Below are 19,142 nucleotides of genomic sequence, written 5' to 3'. Positions count from 1 at the left end.
AATCTCAGCATGAATGAAGGATATTAACTCCGTTGTCCGCTTCCGTAGAAATTTAAGTAGACCCACCGCTATTGGCGGACCAGTTCAAGTGAGTATACGTGCAGTGAAATTAAACCACTGTTTTTGTTGTCTTTTCTGCTATTTATTTAACTGTCATCAACATGGCACTTGTTTTTGACGCGTACCATATGATTGTTCATCACAGGGACTTTCTGTGTTTTTTTTTTGAATTGCTGTTTAAACAGTCTGCGAGGTCGCGAAATCTGGACCAGAAATAATGCTTGACATAGATTTATAGAGGCGAATTTAGTGTAAACATGTTATGCTGGGCCAGCTATACCCAAACCTGCAAAACTTAGTAAATACATTTCTACGGCGAAAAAGCTATAAGCCAGAGTGATTACGAAAATTTGGTTGGTGATCTTTTGACCACATATGTCCTGGACCGCGCTTCGGTGGCCTAATGGTTAGAACGTCTGCCTCGAAGTCGACAGGTGCTTCGGGACTGGTAGATCCAGGATCAATCCTTGATCGAGTCACACCTAAGACTTTAAAAGAGGAAGTTGTAACTTCCTCGCTTAGCGTTCAGCATGAAAGGGGATAGTGCAACGACTGGTTGACCCGTATCAGTATAATGGCTCGGGTGGGGCGGCTTACTTGCCTTCGGTAAGTCGTCTCAGTGAAGCAGCACTAAATAAAAGAATGGTGGAAATCCGTCCTGCAACAAGAAGGCACATTACATGTACATGCACCCTAAGGATTCCTTCGTCGTCGTATGACTGAAAAATTGTTGAGTACGACGTTAAATCCCAAGCACTCACTCACTCACTCACTCACTCACTCGAAGTCGACAGACCCGGGAATACCAAAGACTTTAAAAATGGTACCTGTTGCTGCCTCGCCTAGCGGCTCAGTATTGAGAGGTTAGAGCAAGGAAACAGGACTGGTTGATCAGGTGTCAGTAAAATGTGACTGGGCGGGTGTCATATCTGGAATGATATTTCAGTGGTGGCAGCACTCACCTTGGTATAAGAAGACACAGTATATTACACACCCCTATTGACTGAAAAATTGTTAAGTATGATGTTAAACCCCAAGCATTCATTCATTCATTCATTCCAGATCAGTCTAAACATAGCCTAGGGCTGTAAAGAGACATAACCAGGGGTAGAAAAACTACTATCCTAGCTCTAGGCCCTAGAAGCTCTGGCCTGACAGATAGCCGAAGATGAGTTCTAGGCAGTTTTTAGTAATTAAAAGTATGGGAGGATGGTGTGATAAACAGGCCTCTCTATGGTAGCTCCTTAGAGCCATTTTGAAATTTGTAACATATTGTACTCAGTTACAGTGTTTAATTATCATTATGAATCCCAGGCATCCCAGGAAGTGTATGTTCGTCAAATGAAAGGTGGTGAATATCTCATGTGGGTTTCCATGGCTTTTTTTCCAAGCTTTAGACCACAGAAAAAACCTTTCCACCGTTGAGGAAAAGTTAATGCTATGGAGAAAGCTTTTCTCTGTGGTGGAAAGGTTTACACTGCGGAAAAAACTTTTGCACCACTGAGAAAAGGTTTACACCATTCTTCACTGTTATTTGAAGTTTATAGCTGAACTATTGGCTTTTCTCAGCCAGGCATACCACATGAGTCAGAAATTCTCGTTCACAGTCTATGCTCCAGTATTACAGATCTCACGTGGTAATGTGTGCAAAGCCAATCCCGCACCTAGATCCCTTTTGGCAGTATGCCATATATAGTTTTGTGGTCTTAAGGCAGCGAATCTAGCATCCCAGCCAAAGGAGCTGCCTAGACCTCGGAAGTTGTGGGGCTTTCAGATAACCGAAGATTGATTTTGAGATTATCTTTGGTTTCTAAGTTGTCAAAGCATGTAATCCAACAACAGAGTGTCCAGCTGAGTTAAGTCTTCAGCATAGTTTATCAAGGCAGGCGACATGATAGAAATATGCCAGACGTTGTGTCTTGTGTCTTTGGCATGGTTTTCCAGTGAGGCAGCACATTGGATCTAGCCTTCTATAAGGGGTCATGGATAGGACCGAGATGATGTTAGAAGTGATGTTAAGACCCTGTAAAACCGATGAAAGCAACCAACTGATGAAACTGACCTCTGTCACAACAGTCGGAGTAAATAAATTGGTTCTCTAATTTGTAAGCCTGCTGGAGTCACTACATTATCTTATCAATTTACCTCCATCTGCAAAAGTGAATTGTATTGTATAAGTTTTAATGAAAAAGTCTTGAGTATGGTGTTAAATAATCAATCAGTCAAACAATCAATCAAATTACTCCAACTTATCAATTGTAATCAAAATCCTGTTTCACTGTTTTGTTGATTTCTTTTTTCAGAACTGCACAGCCACTTGAATATTACAGAAAGTTTTTGGTGAGTTCATCTGCTCATATATGGATCAGAGTTTATTTTACAAATATCTTGAATGATCTGAAAGTTTTAAGCAACCTGCGGATGGTCATGGGTTTCCTCCAGGTTCTGCCCGGTTTTCCTTCCACCGTAATGCTGGGAGTTGTCGTATAAGTGAAATATTCTTGAGTGCTTGATGTACCTGGTGCTGCTGGTTATTTACATAAAGAGAACATAAAGTCAGCCACTAGAGCTGAAGTACTTAACAAAAGTAGTATTCCAGAAATGTTCTAAAAATATTTTTAAAATTCTCCACCACGTATTAACAAAATAAAGAGCAAGCAGTCATCAGTACATCCCCACTCATTTGGTCACGCCATTTTGCCATCTTATAGCTATCTAGAGTGACATTGTAAAACCTAGGAGCTCTCCCGTACCATTTGGTATAAACAATGTGACAATGAGAAAATACGAACAAAAACGCGTATACCCAACCAAAGAGTATCAGCTCTGTTCTCTGTTCAAAGGGCCGGTGTTTTTTCTTTTAGTTTTGCGCTCGTTTAGGGAGATGTTCGTGGACACAAGTGTCATGTTTTAGTGGTCTTGCTCATCCTGCATGGGTGTAAGCATTTGGCTAGCTTGCTGTACCGACTTCAGGGAATTCATCCGAACATAGCAGGACTTTCTCATTGATAACAGACTGTTTCATTCAGATTTTGGGAAGATATTTTCATTATAAATCTGAAAAAATAATACAAAGTCACTATTATTTTCTTCACTGACTTCTGCGACCATTCTCCTGAGATGGTTTCCTCCAGCTATCCATTATCCACACCTGCTGACAATCGAGAACTTATAGGATTTTTGACGTTGGACAGCCAATTATTTGTGACGCTTTCACGCTAGTGATTGGCCAGGTCCATCAGGGCTTCTAGATATGGCTTCTCAGAGTGAATTGTTCGTCAGTGTCATGTCCCCAATGCTAAACTTCATCTTCTCGACTTTCAAAAACTTTATAGAATTTTTTACATACTTTTCTATGATAACTGTGTCCTATATTATTTTTTCTCTGTGTATGTAGTGGCAGAGTATATGTTCACTTTAAATAAAAATTGAAAACTACTCAACATTGCTTAGTTTCTGGTTGTAGAATTTCTAATTGGTTGTGCTTAAAGCACTATTACTTTTCTTTCAAAGCTTTTTGAAAAGGTAAAGATATGAGCATGTTGTTCATTAAAAGGTCTAACCGTGTGAGAAAAAAGAAACTGAATATTCCTGCTACATGTATGTTGGCTTAAAATAGCAGGCCAAAAATTGGAAAAATTGAAGTTACTAAAGATTCAGCTTCCAAAGATTCAAACTAAACTAAATTACATGATTAACATCTCAATAGAGATTTCTATGTTCCTTTTTTTGCAGGAGAAAAGATGTTCGGCCGGATGGACGAGAGTTGGGTGAAGTCAGACACACCATTCTTAATGTGGGTAAGTAAAACAATTCCGTCATTTGTTTATAGTTGTTGTTTTTTGTTTCTGACTGGTTTCTTTTAATCATCAGAGAGAGAAATTTCTTGGTTTACATGATACAGAATTTCTCTTGTAAAGAGGAAAAAGATACAGATTTTGATTTCAATAAGTCAAATCAGCAATTCAGAGCCTGATGGGTTAACATTGGTGCAGGCAAAGCTGACTGAGGACATGGTTTTACACTAATTGCTAGTGTCTTTTCTGCAAATCTTTAACGTGTCAGTTCATGGGTGCCCCTCACCAACCTACCGTGTGTAAAATTATGTCTTCTTACTGTGTTAGTATCCAAAAACCCTCACTTAGTCTCACCCAAACCTTCATTTGTGATGTAAAGAAACAGAAGTGTTCCATCTTGCACTGTTTGTCCATTTTGCAAAGTATACAAAGATTTACGTGTATGGCATGATCTACTGTGGCACCTGGTGTTGTAGGTATTATGTTGCCATGGTGATCGAATGTTACTAGTAGTGTGTATGCAAAATTGGTTCGTCTGCCAGCAAGCTGTGGATGGTCGAGGGTTTCTCCCCAGCTCTTCTCGATTTCCTCCCACCATAGTGCCGGCCGCTGTCATACTCTAAGTGAAATACCTCTTGAGTACAGCATAAAACACTACCAAGTGAATAAATCATGAGAGGGCAACATATTTCTATATTATGTTGCATGTCCTAATGTTGAAGGTTCCATTGGAACGGCAGAGGGTTCAGCTCTGGTGAAGCTAGGAAACACAACAGTCCTATGCGGAGTGAAGGCGGTAAGTTACACATGTTCACTCACGATGACGGTTTATGTTGGTAGGAAACCGGACATAGCCTGGTCAAAACCCACGGCCGTCTGCAGGTTGACACGCTCACTTCTAGGTAGCTGAAACAGGAAATACAGGATGTATAAGAGGTGTTAAAAATTGTGGTAAAGTTGATGTTGGCATATGAGCCCAATTTTGATAATTGGGGTATGAGCCACAGCTTTTTGCTGCAAAAGTACAACAGTCTTTATTTTCTAGTCTATTTAAAATTAGAATTCAGCAGCGAGTGTAACACAAAAACATTATGATAATATTTTTGTGAAAGATAATATCTTTTTCTCTTTGTGATTTAGGTAAGCCAAAAGATAAAACAACAAACTTTGAATGCCCTTGAAATGTTAAAAGTTTTGCACAATTTTGTAAGTTTTGGCTTGTACGTGAAAGTTATTTTGACTTGTCTTTCAGGAGCTTACCAATCCCAAAGCTGAGGAACCAAAGTTGGGATTCATAGGTAAATGTTGTGATTTTAATCTTAAATCTCCAGTGGGCGTACGTTGGAAGATCTGCCAGCAACATGCGGATGTATGTGGGTTTCCCCTGGGCTCTGCTCGGTTTCCTCCCACCATAACATTGGCCGCTGTGAAATATTCTTAAGTTCAGCATAAAACATTAATCAAATAAATAAATAAACAGACCTCCAGATTCTGCCTTATTTGTTCAACGACATTTTTCCTTGATGTTGGGAATAATTCTAAAACCATTTCCTTGTGATCAAATTGACAAAGCTGTTGTGGAATTTAATATAATAATTATGCTAATCACCAAGTGTTGTTGTGGTAAAGAATGTATTATGCATTATTACTAAGACCAAACAATGCCACACCCTACTTTCACTTGTTTCAGTTCCCAATGTAGAGTTGTCCCCCCTGTGTGCTGCCACATTCAGACCAGGCCCACCTTCTGAGCAGGCACAGGTCATGAGTCAGTTTGTGAATGATGTCATCGTTAAGTAAGTAAAGTAAATATTGTAAAAAATGAATCTAGAACTCTCATATTTTCTTATCATAATATTCTGTAAATTTGAGATTTTTTGTTGTTGTAGTAACGTCTGCCAGCAACCTGCGAATGGTCATGGGTTGCCCCTGGGCTCTGCCCAGTTTCCTCCCACTATAATGCTGGCCGCCATCGTAGAAGTGAAATATTCTTGAGTACGGCGTAAAACATCAATCAAATAAATACATAAATTGTAATTACACCTGATTGATTGTACAGCGTGCTTTGTTTTTTTTTTTTAGCTCAAAATGTGTTGACAGAGAAGACCTGCTCATTGCAGAGGGAAAGGTGAGTCCTTGTATCTCAACATTGGCGAGAGGCTCCCGGGTCATTACGCTGCGCTGGGGCGCTAACAAACTGAGCCATAGAGGCTCCCAAAGACAGGCCATTAAGGTCAGGCTTTCAGATATATGTACTATTAAAAGAAAGTAAGGCTGTTGTGATTCAAGTTGAAATTTTTGTGAAAATCATTGTGTGAATGTGAATGAAAGAGGAAGTCAATTAGGGTCATGATAATTATCAAAACACATCATTACCATGCAGGTTTTTTTGCATTTCAAATTTGGCCCACATCAGTGCCCTGCTGGTAGAGTGGCTGCCTTAAGGCCGAGAGAACTGGAATCAGACCCGAATCGGGTCATGCCAATGACTTCAAATGCTTTACTTGTTGCTGCCTTTGCACTTATCACTGAGAGGTTAGAGCAATGAAATGGGACTAGGTGACCCGGTGTCAGTATATCGTGACTGGGTGGGGTTTCGTGTCTAGTGTCTTTGGCATGATGCTTTAGTGGTGGTAGCATGGATCATTATATGCACACACACCTAATGATGACTCCTTTTCATGTCATATGACTGATAATTTTTTATTTAGATATTTATTTATTTGATTGGTGTTTTATGCCAATCATAATACGCAAGAATATTTCACTTATATGACTCTAGCCTGCATTATGGAGGGAGAAAACCGGGTAGAGCTGGGAAAAGCCCATGACCATCTGCAGGCTGCTGCAAGACCTTCCACATGTAAATTTTTTTAGGTATGGCGTAAAACCATACATACCCTGAAGGACCATAAATTTTATCCATGACAGACTAACTTGCCCATGTTTCCTGATTCTGAGAGTTTTAAGAAAGGTCTTTTGAGGTTTGTTTGAAACATTGGATGATATTCTACTGTAAAATTCTAAGCTTCATCACCAAAAATAATATGTTGTGACCTTTATTTACCTCTAAAAAAGCACTTTTACGGGCCAAGTTTGAGGTCCTTTAGAGTACATACACAGGATTCTGTGGCTGTAAATCTCATACTGCCATTTTGAGACATTTGACATTTGTCATATGATCAATGTGTATGTAATACAGGACACTAAGTTGATTTAAACAAAGAATAGTAAACATTTCTTATAGATGTCAAATCAATCATCGTTCAGTTGTGTGGAAACATCTTGTAAGCTCAACCTGGACACATACACACATGTGTTTGGTAAGTGTTTGTTTTTCTGTGAATGGGACAAAACGTGCACAGCACTCTGCACTGGATCAATACTGTCAGAATGGTGGATGGACTACAGATTGTGAACAGTTGTATATGCAATAAGATAAGTGTGGCATGTACTACAAAGAGCAGCTGTGTAATGTGGCCCACTCAAACAACCATCTGAAAACATAGCTGCTGCCATGAAGACTCTTGTTGAAAATGTAGGGCATTTGTCCCCCCCCCCCCCCCAAAAAAGAGAACATTACCCTCTTGGTCATCCCCACCCCCCTCTAGTGTTTTTTTTCTGTAGATATGTACAGACATGGGTGTGGCAGGAAATCTCCAGTTGACTTAATACAAACTGGTTTTGTTCAGTGCCATTGTATAAATGTACATACATGTGTGTGGCCAGAAATCTCCGATTGATTCTCAGTACAAATGGGTTTTCTTCACCGATCAAACTGAACGCCATTGTATAAATGAAGCATTCCTGGGCATGGAGTTAATCAACATTAAAAAAAAAAAAAAAAAGGAAATAATTACAAAAAAAGTTTGTTGTACACATTAAACCTTGACGTCACATCAAGCAAACTTTTTAATTCACATCTTTGTATGAGATAAATAAATATTTGTCATTCTTCTTATTTTGACATTATCCAAAACCAATTTTATTGTGGGTTTTATGGGCGAGCTGACACTGAAAAATGCAAAACTGGAATAAAATTTAAAATCTGCCTCTTTAGTTTGTCTGACAGATATTTTTTATGGTTTTCCTGTCTTTTTTTTTTCAAGTAAACCTGAATTTAAGAAGAAAAATTGCTTGACCACATTTCCCATGAAATAGAGTGTGTGAGTGCTTGGGGTTTAACGTCGTACTCAACAATTTTTCAGTCATATGACAACGACCATGAAATAGATGATTTGTGAGTTTTATATTTATACTGGGCCGCTGGGGGAAAAAAAAAAGAGTCATTCTGCCCATTAAGCAAAACTATATTTTGTGTGGGCTTAATTATAAATACAGCTTCATGGTTTAGGAGGTGTGTCAGGTATTTAGCAAAGGGCAGTGGTTTACCCAAGGGCACTGCGGTTCCCTGCCGTAAAACTGACTGTGATTGAATGCTTGAAATACTTAGGATTACATCGTTAAACACTGATCACATCAGTTAAATGAATAAAATTCATAAATTGCTGTCGAAAAAATAAAAAATTCAGGAGTATGGCATAAAGCACCAATCAAATAGGTAAATAAATAAAACTGAACACTCATGTATATTTTTTTCCAGCTGGTTTGGGTACTGTACTGTGACATGCTGTGCCTAGATTATGATGGAAACATCTCTGATGCCTGTCTCCTGGCTTTAGTTGCTGCCCTCAAAAATAGTGAGTGATGGACTGGCTGGTAGCTGTTTAGTGTGTGACTGGATAAATCCTGTGTTCAAAATGTGTAATTGGTTTAATTCTGAAATTTGCATACAATCTTTTAGCTACTGCCAAGCTTGCATTACCTTATTCCGTGGAGATGTTTGCCGTCAGTTTTCACAGACTTTTATAGCTCATCTGTTGACAAGTCTTGTAACTTATCTTCTGTTACAAATTTTATAATTATGCAGGATAAATGTTTTTAATTAAACATTTCGGTATTATTATAATCAAGCACTATCCGTATATTGGTACACTTATCTGATGGCTTGTGGCAGTTACGCTCATCACTGATGACTTTCTTTATTTGGTATGTCTCTCTTGATGGTGGCTTTACTAAAGATAACATATTGATATTGTCAGAAAAAAATATTTTTAAGTTTGTTACCTATTTTTTACTTCAAGATTTATTTTGTCTTTTTTCACAGCTGAGTTGCCATTGGTTACGGTTGATGAAGAAACAGATCAGATCATGACAGATGCACATAAAAAGATGAAACTTCGTGTCCATTCATGTCCAGTGTCCACAACATTTTCCATTTTTGAAGAGTAAGTCAAATCACCAGGCATAAAAACATTCTAGTTTTTGTATCCTTTCATGAACCTGTCAGTTATTTGTCTGTCTATACATAAACTTTTTGGTAATATCACTCCAGGGGTAGAAATATTTTTTAAAGCCGCCTTTTTTTTTTTTTGTACCTGTCACCTACAGGGATCTGCCTGTCCCCATCAAGTTGACTGTCGCCATCAATCTGACTTTGAGAAAGTGTGTAATCTTTGCTAGCGCTGCCGATCTTCATGCATTGTGACATTTTGCAAACATATAATTTCAGTTTGGGGAAATTATTTTCCATCAACATCGCTACAGTGGCGATGTCAGTCTACCTTGTTACACTTCAGTTTTTGATTCATTCACTCTGGACTGTTGTGAATAAGTGTTACGAAAAGCATTTTTGCGGAGCTAATTTTGCTTTTGCTATGAAGCACGTTCTTCAACTTTGAAGGTATGTTTGGTTTCGCAATTGAAAATGTAAATATGATAAATTCATTGATGACAGCCTTGTCTGTCAATCACGTTCTAACAGTGTTGACTTTTTGGGGCCAAAAATGACAAAGTCTTGTGACAACATTTTGATTATGGGAATGCCAAGTAAAAACACAGACTTCACAAGCTTAGACGTACATGGATATTGACTTATTGGGAATTTTTTTGTTTTTTGTGAAAATAGCCAGTCGCAGACAGGTAGACAGCTGTTAGTTTGACTCCTGTCACTCTGTGCCCAGAACCGTTTCAGTGAGATTTATTTATTTATTTATTTGATTGGTGTTTCACACTGTGCTCAAGGATATTTCACTTATACGAAGGTCACATTTCGTTGAGAGTTATCAGTCTCTCTTTTACTGAATATGACAAGCCTGTATTACATTTCAATGATCAACACCAGGTCTGCAGGTATTGTCTGTTGTTCGCTCTGCTCTGATGGGCACCTCATGATGATACGAAAATTGAAATGAAAATGGTACGACAATTCTAGATATATCACCGTATGAAAACACTGTCTTTTAAAACCAAAAAAAAAAATGCAAGCAAAATAAAGTGAAAATGGATCAACATTTTAATATCTACCAATAATTCTTTACATGCTCTTACTTTTTTTTTTAAGTTGGGAGGTTTGTCTGGTACATGAACCTGGTGAATGGTGGTATTTACTTTGGGCAAGTATATACAAATTGAGCTGACAATTGTTACATCTGTTTTGTTTTGTTTTGTTTCAGTCAGATTGTGATTGCAGATCCAACAAATGAAGAGGAGAGTTTGACCTATGGAGTGCTCAGTATAGTCACCGTGGGAAACAAACTGTGTGCTGTCCATAAACCAGGTCTGACAACAACAGCTTCTCTCCATTCTACTGCTTCTAAAATTTGTATATTACATCTAGGCCACACCAATTAAGCTTTTTGTTTTATGGGCAGAGGGAATTTTTTTTTCAATGTCGAAGGAGCAAAAAAAAAAAAAATAATAATAAAATCTGAAAAGCAGGTGTTCCTGGTAAAGATATATTTACATGATTGGAAAGCATTGACAAACAGGAACATTGTAAGAAAACATTAAGATCAGACAAAATAAAAGGGTGTAGTTCAAATTTTTCAGTATTGGCTCACTCGTAAAACAGGAAATAAAAGTGGTGTCGCCCTACCATATAGATGTCGACCCCTTCCCACCCCTTTCATTCTGTATACACCTACACGTGTATGCATGTATATTGGGTTACACTGTTTGAATGAAAAAAAGAAAACTCCACATAATCTCCTAAATCGTCGACCGACATAGGTTTGGCATATTACAGAAATGTTATCTGATCTGGAGAGCTGATTTTGTATTTTCCTTGAAGTCCACATGAACCCCTACGTGAACAATATATTTTACTTTTCAAAGTGTTTTCAAATTTCATCCAGTGTTAACTACCTTTACAACACTTCAGTGGAATAATCAAGGTAATTGTTGGCATAAATTTTAACAAATTAAATCAAATGTTTAATAAATAACTTCATGAGTGGATCAATCTGAAGTCTTGCTATATGTATGAAGCATGTGTGTGAAAATTTTGTTTTCTCATGAATTTTGAAAATTAATGTAAATATAGATAAATCTCCCGATTTTGTGAATAGCATGTTAAGAAATATATTCACTGAGCATACACCCTTGCACTCAACCTCAGGTACTGATTGAAGTCATCACATCATGTGTATTCATGAGAAAGCTCCAGTTCAGAAAAATAAGTTTTTGTCATTAGTAAATCAATAGTGTTCATGGACTTATTGATCTATGTCCAGGTGTTTTTAAACTGTCAATACACGTTTGTGCTTTACAGGTGGCCATCCACTCCCAGAGGACAAAATAGAGCAGTGCATTGACCGAGCCTTCCTCAGGTGTCAAGAGATAAGTCAGCTAATAGAGGACACAGTCACCAGTGTGAAAAGGTGACCTTCCGTCTTTGACTTGCGTACATGTAAAAGTGACCTTCCCTAGCTAACTGTCATCAGCCTAAAGAGGTGACCTTCCTTCAGTGACTTGTGTACATTTACAGGTGACCTTCCCCAGCTAGCTCACTCACCAGCATAAAGAGGTGACCTTCCCTCAGTCACCAGCATAAAGAGGCACCTTCCGTCAGTGACTTGAGTACATTTACAAGTGACCCTCCTTAGCCAGCTCAGTTACCAGTGTAAAGAGGTTACCTTCCCTCAGTTACTAGTGTAAATGAGACTGTGTAAAAAGATGAGGTTCCATCATTACCAGTGTACAAATGTGAATTTCAAATGGGTGACCTTTTCATCTGTGACCGGTGTAAAATGAGCTCCCATCAGTCACCAGTGTAAAACCTGTAGAAAAAGCCATTTTCCCTCAGTCACCAGGGTAACTGGGTGAATAGAGGCAACCTTCCAACAGGCAGCAACTTTATACAGAGGTGACCTTTGATCAGTAACCAGTTTATAGAGGTAACCCTCCATCAGTCAACATATTGTACAGAGGTGACCTTTTCATCAGTGACCAGTTTATAGAGGCAACCTTCCATCAGTCAACCTTCCATCAGTCAACATATTTGTACAGAGGTGACCTTTTCATCAGTGACCAGTTTATAGAGGCAACCTTCCAACAGTCCACATCTTTATACAGAGGTGGCCTTTCATCAGTGACCAGTTTATAGAGGCAACCTTCCAACAGTCCACATCTTTGTACAGAGGTGGCCTTTCATCAGTGACCAGTTTATAGAGGCAACCTTCCATCAGTCCACATCTTTGTACAGAGGTGGCCTTTCATCAGTGACCAGTTTATAGAGGCAACCTTCCATCAGTCCACATCTTTGTACATAGGTGGCCTTTCATCAGTGACCAGTTTATAGAGGCAACCTTCCATCAGTCCACATCTTTGTACAGAGGTGGCCCTTCATCAGTGACCAGTTTATAGAGGCAACCTTCCATCAGTCCACATCTTTGTACAGAGGTGGCCTTTCATCAGTGACCAGTTTATAGAGCTGACCTTCCACCAATCAACATCTTCGTACAGAGTCTACCTTTCATCATTGAACTTTGATTGATCAGTGGTGTATAAAAGGGACGTTTCCTCACTCAACACTGAAAACTCTACATCTGACCATTCATCTGTCATTAATGTACATGGACAGAAAGGATCGTTCAGGATCATCCGAAAACGGTCCACGTGCAACCGACTGAAAATAGTTTTGTTGTTTTTTTTCGGGTGGAATTTTTTGGTGGAACCACTCCACTTCAGCTGAAGTTTCATACATGTACGTAAAATACAAATTCAGAAGCACACGCAAACTCTTTAGTGTCACTTTAAAAATGCTCATCTTTAGAGATGTAATACAGTAGTCCTGCATAATGGAAAGGGGTCATGTACATGTGTTGCAAATCAAATATTCTAAATCCAAATCCAACTTTATTGGATCTGCAAATCATTATTTTGATTTATGCCATCTGTTCAAACTTTATACCTCGGTGATCAGTCCTGCCTTGTGGCGTTCATACCTGGTATAGATGTTATGAAAATTCCACTTTTTGTGTGTCTCACAAGAGTTACGTGTACTCGTGTGTTTATTTTCAACTGTGAGTCAAGGTTTATAGCACATGCGCAATTCAAACAATTGGGCCCAAGATTTGACTCTGAACTGAAGCATGGCGCACTGATTGGATAATACTGCCAGACATTTTAGGTTGTTGATACACTATAAATTTCTACTCTGTTATTTTGTATCTAGTTAAAATATATCACAATTTTGTTTGCTTTGGATAGAACTGAAAAATTTTTGCTCAGTGTTATTACCCACCTCCTTGGGGGTGACCAAGGTAATAAACTGTTGGCCTCTCTTCCAGTAAACACAGCTAAAAAAAAATGTTGGTCATGCTAGGTTGATTTAGTGATCTGCTGTAGAGAAAAGTGCAAGCTTCTTGGGAAGGTATGACATGGTACCACCCAAAGTTAAGGAAAATATATTTTTGAGTTCAAAGTTGGACAAATTTACAACAAAAATTGCAAGGAAAATCAATGCACTCCTGTAATAGTAATGGTTGTAATACACTACCATTCTGAGGGTCTCCTTGATCGGTCAGGGCTTGGTGGGTTTGTGAGAACAGCTGCAGAAACCATGCTATACATGGTAATATCAAGATCTGCTGAAATAGTAAATGCAGTGTTCAAGCTACAGGCATCCATCTCTTTTTATGTGTAAGCCAGAATACCAAAACAGAGAAAAAAAAGCGTGCCATAAACTGGGCAGATGGTAGGTTAGTTGAAAACTATTCTCCGGGCTTAAGATACAGTGCAGAACAACGACCTTGTTAGCGAAGCGATGTATCGTATAAAAACTTGTCTGCATATTTAGCAAGGTTTCAGTTTGAGGTCTTAAGTTTTGTACCAATTTTCAGTTTTCCAGATGACACCTGGCTGGATGGTAGCCTGCATGTAGGTAGTCCATGTATAGAAATTAAGATGCATCAAAACTCCCCAAAATATATTTCTTTGAAAAGGACAAATACGCAGTTTATTTGACTTCCTATATCATAGTTATTATTACAAGAAATCCGGAGAATTGGATTATCTGCTGGATATTACAGTGGCTTTCGATCACCAGCTGCTGACTGAGCAGTTTGCTTGGAGTTGAAGATGTTCTATTTTTCCGTCAGTCTACCTGAGCTTTCACCCAGATGAGTCAATTGTGATACATTATATGCTAAAGGTCACACTGCTGCATCCAAGCTGACAGTTGTGACCAGTCGTAGTCCTCTCAATGCGTATACCACAATGGTTAATTTCTACAACTACCACATTTGACTGGAGCTCAAGACCATACCTAAGAATGATTGGCTCATTAGATTGTTGCTCAATGCCATACCTAAGAACTTTTCACTTTATATAAGTTTTACTGGTGAAAGAAACCGAAGTGCCAGGCCTTATCCTAATCAACTTTCCCACATGCAACACAGATCTGCACACCATATTGGTGGAAGACCAGTTTTCAATAAATGTAATATAAATGATTTTTTTTTCTTTTTTTTAACTTATACGACGGTGGCCAAGCATTATGGTGGGTGAAAATCAGGCACAGCCCGGGCGAAACCCACAACCATCCACAGGTTGCTGGCAGACCTCCCCACCTATGGCTGGAGAGGAAGCCAGCATAAGCTGGTCTTGAACTCACAGCGACCACATTGGTGAGAGGCTTCTGGGTCATTACGCTGCGCTAGCGCGCTGAACGACTGAACCACAGAGGCTCCAATACACATGTCAACCGCATACTGTCTCACCAAGGCATCACTAGCAGTGCAAGTGGGTGAATCAGCAATTTCCCTGTCCAAGGCTAGGTTTGATTTATTTATTTCTTTGGTGTTTTACACCGTACTCAAGAATATTATATGATGGCAGCCAGGATTATGGTGGGAGGAAACAGGGGCACAGCCTGAAGGAAACCCATGACAATCCGCAGGTTGCTGGGAGACCTTCCCACTTAAAGCAACTGGCTGGGTTTGAAATCGCACCTCTCATGTTCTTGCGACTGAATAGCAAGTGCCAAATTTTTCACTTCCCTTGGCAATTGTCAGCAAGGTTTATGGGCGGAAGAAATTTTAGAGAAACCAAACCTCTCAATAAAATCCCATCGTCCAACCATCAAGAGGAACATTTGGTACTGGCACCTTTGAAAGCTTTTCCCAAACCAACGAAGTGTAAAAAAAAAAACATATAAGTAAATAAATAAGAAGATTCATTTTTTTACTTTTTCAAACTATTTTTTTTTTAACGCAACACAATTTTTTTTTTTGGACAGTCTGACAATATTTTCTATCTTGTAGATGTTATAACTACTTCTTTTACTACAGATGGTACCATACAATGAATATTTGTGTTTTGCAATTTTCCGTTATAGTCATTTTGAGAAAAACTGGAACGGGTTGTTTTTTTAAAATGCTGGTCAGTATTTTGCTGTGCATTTATGTGCGTAATATTTTCAAAACAACCATGATTTGCACAACTTATGGAAGCAGTTTTAAGGTTAAAGATGTCTGACAACGTTTAGAGATCTGCTATGGTCTTTTAAGAAATGGGGAACAATACAAAGGTGACTACAAATATCCACTCTAATGCAGAAACACCATTTTATGGTAGTTTCTGAGAGTATGGTTGAGAATCATAAGCGGGTGTTACTAGGAAAAAATAATTAGGGGGCAGAGGAAAACATATACAAATATTTATGGCATTTATATCCAAGAATGTATCTGGTAAACACATTGCTGACATGTTTCTGTACCTCATAGAGGACATCACCTGACAAAAAACAAGACATCTTTTTGAGCCCTACCTGAGGACATTGGGCAACAATGTGATTGTTTTTGAGTCTTAAAGACAAATCATTATGGCAAAAATGTACTTCTTTGCAGGTCTTTTAAGACATTGCCTGGCCACAGTTGCCGTGTTTGTAAGTCTTATGCAAATCAGTCAGCAATAATGGACATTTGCATGTCCAACAATAAATCAGGATTCATTACTGAGTCCTAAAGGAAAGAACATTTAGTAATAATGAGTTCTAAAGGAAAGAACATTTAGTAATAATGAGTCCTAAAGGAAAGAAAATTTGGTAATAATGTTCATGTCTCCATAAACTACAATATACAAATATCAAAGAAATCATCTGTCAAACAGATACCTGTGAAGTGATCTCCAAATACGATGGAATTTACCTTGGGAGATTGTTGTCATTTTTGGCAAAGCATCCACAAAGACTATGGAATGTACATTCTCACAAAAGCCTTAAATTTATATATATGAATATAAAAGTTTGTTTCAAACAAACATTTAAAACCCAACACCTTTGAAACAACTTTTAAAATCTCAAAAATTTTCAAAAAGGGACACAAACAAGGATGAAAGATAGAACAATAAGTTTTCCAGCACTTAAAAGACATATACATCTTAAATATCAGTACCATATCATAACAATTTATGAGGCTTTAAGTAACCACAAGGCCTGAGGCAGGTAGTACCAGCTTGGATGTTTGCACCAGAAAACATGTTACAATGCTTGAATTTCAGAACAAAAATGGTTATTTTTTTCTTTCTTTTTGAATGAAGATATATACTGCACATCTAAGTAATGATATAATTCAGGAGGTAACAGGTAAGCAACTTGGTAGGATACATGTGGTACCCAAATCAGTGATCAAACATCCATATCTTTGATGATGCCTTGAGTGATGCTGCATGATACAATGGTTGCAAAAAGTGCTTGACGCTTGGTACACGCAACGTCTTGTTTCTCTGCAGTAGATGGGGGTGAAGTTTGTTACATTGTTCACCTAAGGTCAGGATCATACAATACAGTGTGAACAAAAGTGCTTGAGGCTTGGTACACACACACCTTGTTTCTCTGCAGTACATGGGGGTGAAGTTTGTTACATTGTTAACCTAAGGTCAGGATCATACAATACAGTGTGAACAAAAGTGCTTGAGGCTTGGTAAACAAAAGTGCTTGAGGCTTGGTAAACACACGCCTTGTTTCTCTGCAGTAGATGGGGGTGAAGTTTGTTACACTGTTCACCTAAGGTCAGGATCATACAATACAGTGTGAACAAAAGTGCTTGAGGCTTAGTACACACACGCCTTGTCTCTCTGCAGTAGATGGGGGTGAAGTTTGTTACATTGTTCACCTAAGGTCAGGATCATACAAGACAGTGTGAACTAAAGTGCTTGAGGCTTGGTATACGCAAGCCTCGTTTCTCTGCAGTAGATGGGGGTGAAGTTTGTTACCCGAGTTCACTTAATGTCAGGATCATACAAGACAGTGTGAACAAAAGTGCTTGAGGCTTAGTACACGCACGCCTCATTTCTCTGCAGTAGATGGTGGTGAAGTTTGTTACATTGTTCACCTAAGGTCAGGGTCATACAATAGAGTGTGAACAAAAGTGCTTGACAGGTTACATTATTACATACACCAACATTATTAAGTATTGTTTCAGTGTTGAATTTGGAGATGAAGTTTGTTACCTTGTTCACCTGTGGTCAAAATCATTACAAAATGGTTTTACGAAAAGTGCTGGAGACACATGTTATCAATACAGTCTTTTTTTTTTTTTGTTTTTTTCTTTTCTTTTATGTCTTTTTTTACAGTACAGCTGTGAAGTTCATTGCACATTTCACCACAGATCAGAATCACATCAGTATGGCACTGGTGTGTTGTTGCTGTAGAGGTGTGAGAAAATAAAAGGCAATAAACTGACGATGTAGTGAAATGCTTCTTCCAAACAATTATAATGCTAAAGTTATCCAAAAGGGTAAAGGGATCACTGAACATGTATATTTAAAAAAAACAAAAGTAATGATATACAGATGACACATTATCTTAAACAACAATATTCATATTATCTGTGACAAGCTTGATATTCTGATGGCACACACAAAGAAAGCCCACTCTAGAACCGGGGGCTACTATTTACCTTTAGGGCAAATGTACTTATAAAACTGCTGCACATATCTGTAAAACTTACAAGGAACACTGTTTGACCAATAGCTTTAAAGCACTTTCTAACGCTTGGGAGTTTAAATTCTCGAAAAATACAATCTCTCTCCTAAAAGCATACTATACACCAGTTCAAGCTTAAAAGAATAACAAGGATTTGGTTTTGTTCACGCAAGCTATTTCTTTCCAACAGCCAGTTTCCAACATAGAAATTTGGTGTTTGTTAACGCTTTTTGTTCCCCTGCACTTGCATCATAAGTAAAACAATCTAGGAAAACTCATTTACAAATTGGATTTAAAAGAAAAACAAACAAAGAAAAATTGGTCATAATATGGCACATTAAAAAATATGACCTGCATAAATCTTAACAAGATACCAAACAGGTTCTCTCATTCAGCCATCGAGTTTGTGGGAAGAATGAAAACAAATGTAAAACATATGGCATAGAAATGTACAAAATTGTCAGCTATAGGAATAGACATAGAAAAATCTAATTAAACATAACAATAAATGAAAAATACATAGGTAAACTAACAACTGAGAAATAAATAAACGTATGTGACAGTAAGTACAATAGCTCTTTACCTTGCCTTGATCATAGTTATTATTAAATATTATATAATGCAATGTGTGCAGGATGAGGAACTCTGTGCTAATAATAGAGTACATATTAATGGTCCAAAGTGCTCCAAAAGGTTTTTAAACATGAAAGGATCAACAACAAACTGTAAAAAATGCAATGGAAAGGTAATGCAATGGTAAGGCTGTTTGTGATCTATATTGGTTTTTTTAAAATAAACTTTAAATATCCCACACCCCTTTGAAATTTACTTCAAACAATGAAGTCCAGGCAAAATTGTGAAGGAGCTGTGGAAAATCATTTGATAGCCTGAAAATCTGGAGAAATTCAGAGTATCGCCGGATTCAATGACGTATCAAATTGTCTATTATGTACTGCACTTTCTTTAAAGAAACAAAACATCACTTTGATGTGATGACAGCCTGTGAAGAAATCTCT

General features: G+C 38.1%; 1 protein-coding gene across 1 annotated transcript; it reads left to right on the top strand.

The window, feature by feature from the left end:
- The first annotated feature begins 880 nt into the window (after positions 1-880).
- LOC135473459 (exosome complex component RRP43-like) lies at positions 881-12,176 on the top strand. The gene is made up of 11 exons (XM_064753310.1): positions 881-923; positions 2,364-2,400; positions 3,796-3,860; positions 4,580-4,653; positions 5,110-5,155; positions 5,548-5,653; positions 5,940-5,985; positions 8,461-8,557; positions 9,025-9,145; positions 10,373-10,476; positions 11,470-12,176. The coding sequence occupies exons 1-11, from the start codon at positions 881-883 to the stop codon at positions 11,580-11,582; spliced, it is 852 nt and encodes a 283-aa protein (XP_064609380.1). The 3' UTR covers positions 11,583-12,176.
- The last annotated feature ends 6,966 nt before the right edge of the window (positions 12,177-19,142 follow it).

The sequence above is a fragment of the Liolophura sinensis genome, chromosome 8 (genome assembly GCF_032854445.1).
Source record: "Liolophura sinensis isolate JHLJ2023 chromosome 8, CUHK_Ljap_v2, whole genome shotgun sequence".
Lineage (NCBI taxonomy): Eukaryota > Metazoa > Mollusca > Polyplacophora > Chitonida > Chitonidae > Liolophura > Liolophura sinensis.
This window is presented reverse-complemented; position numbering and strand designations above follow the sequence as displayed.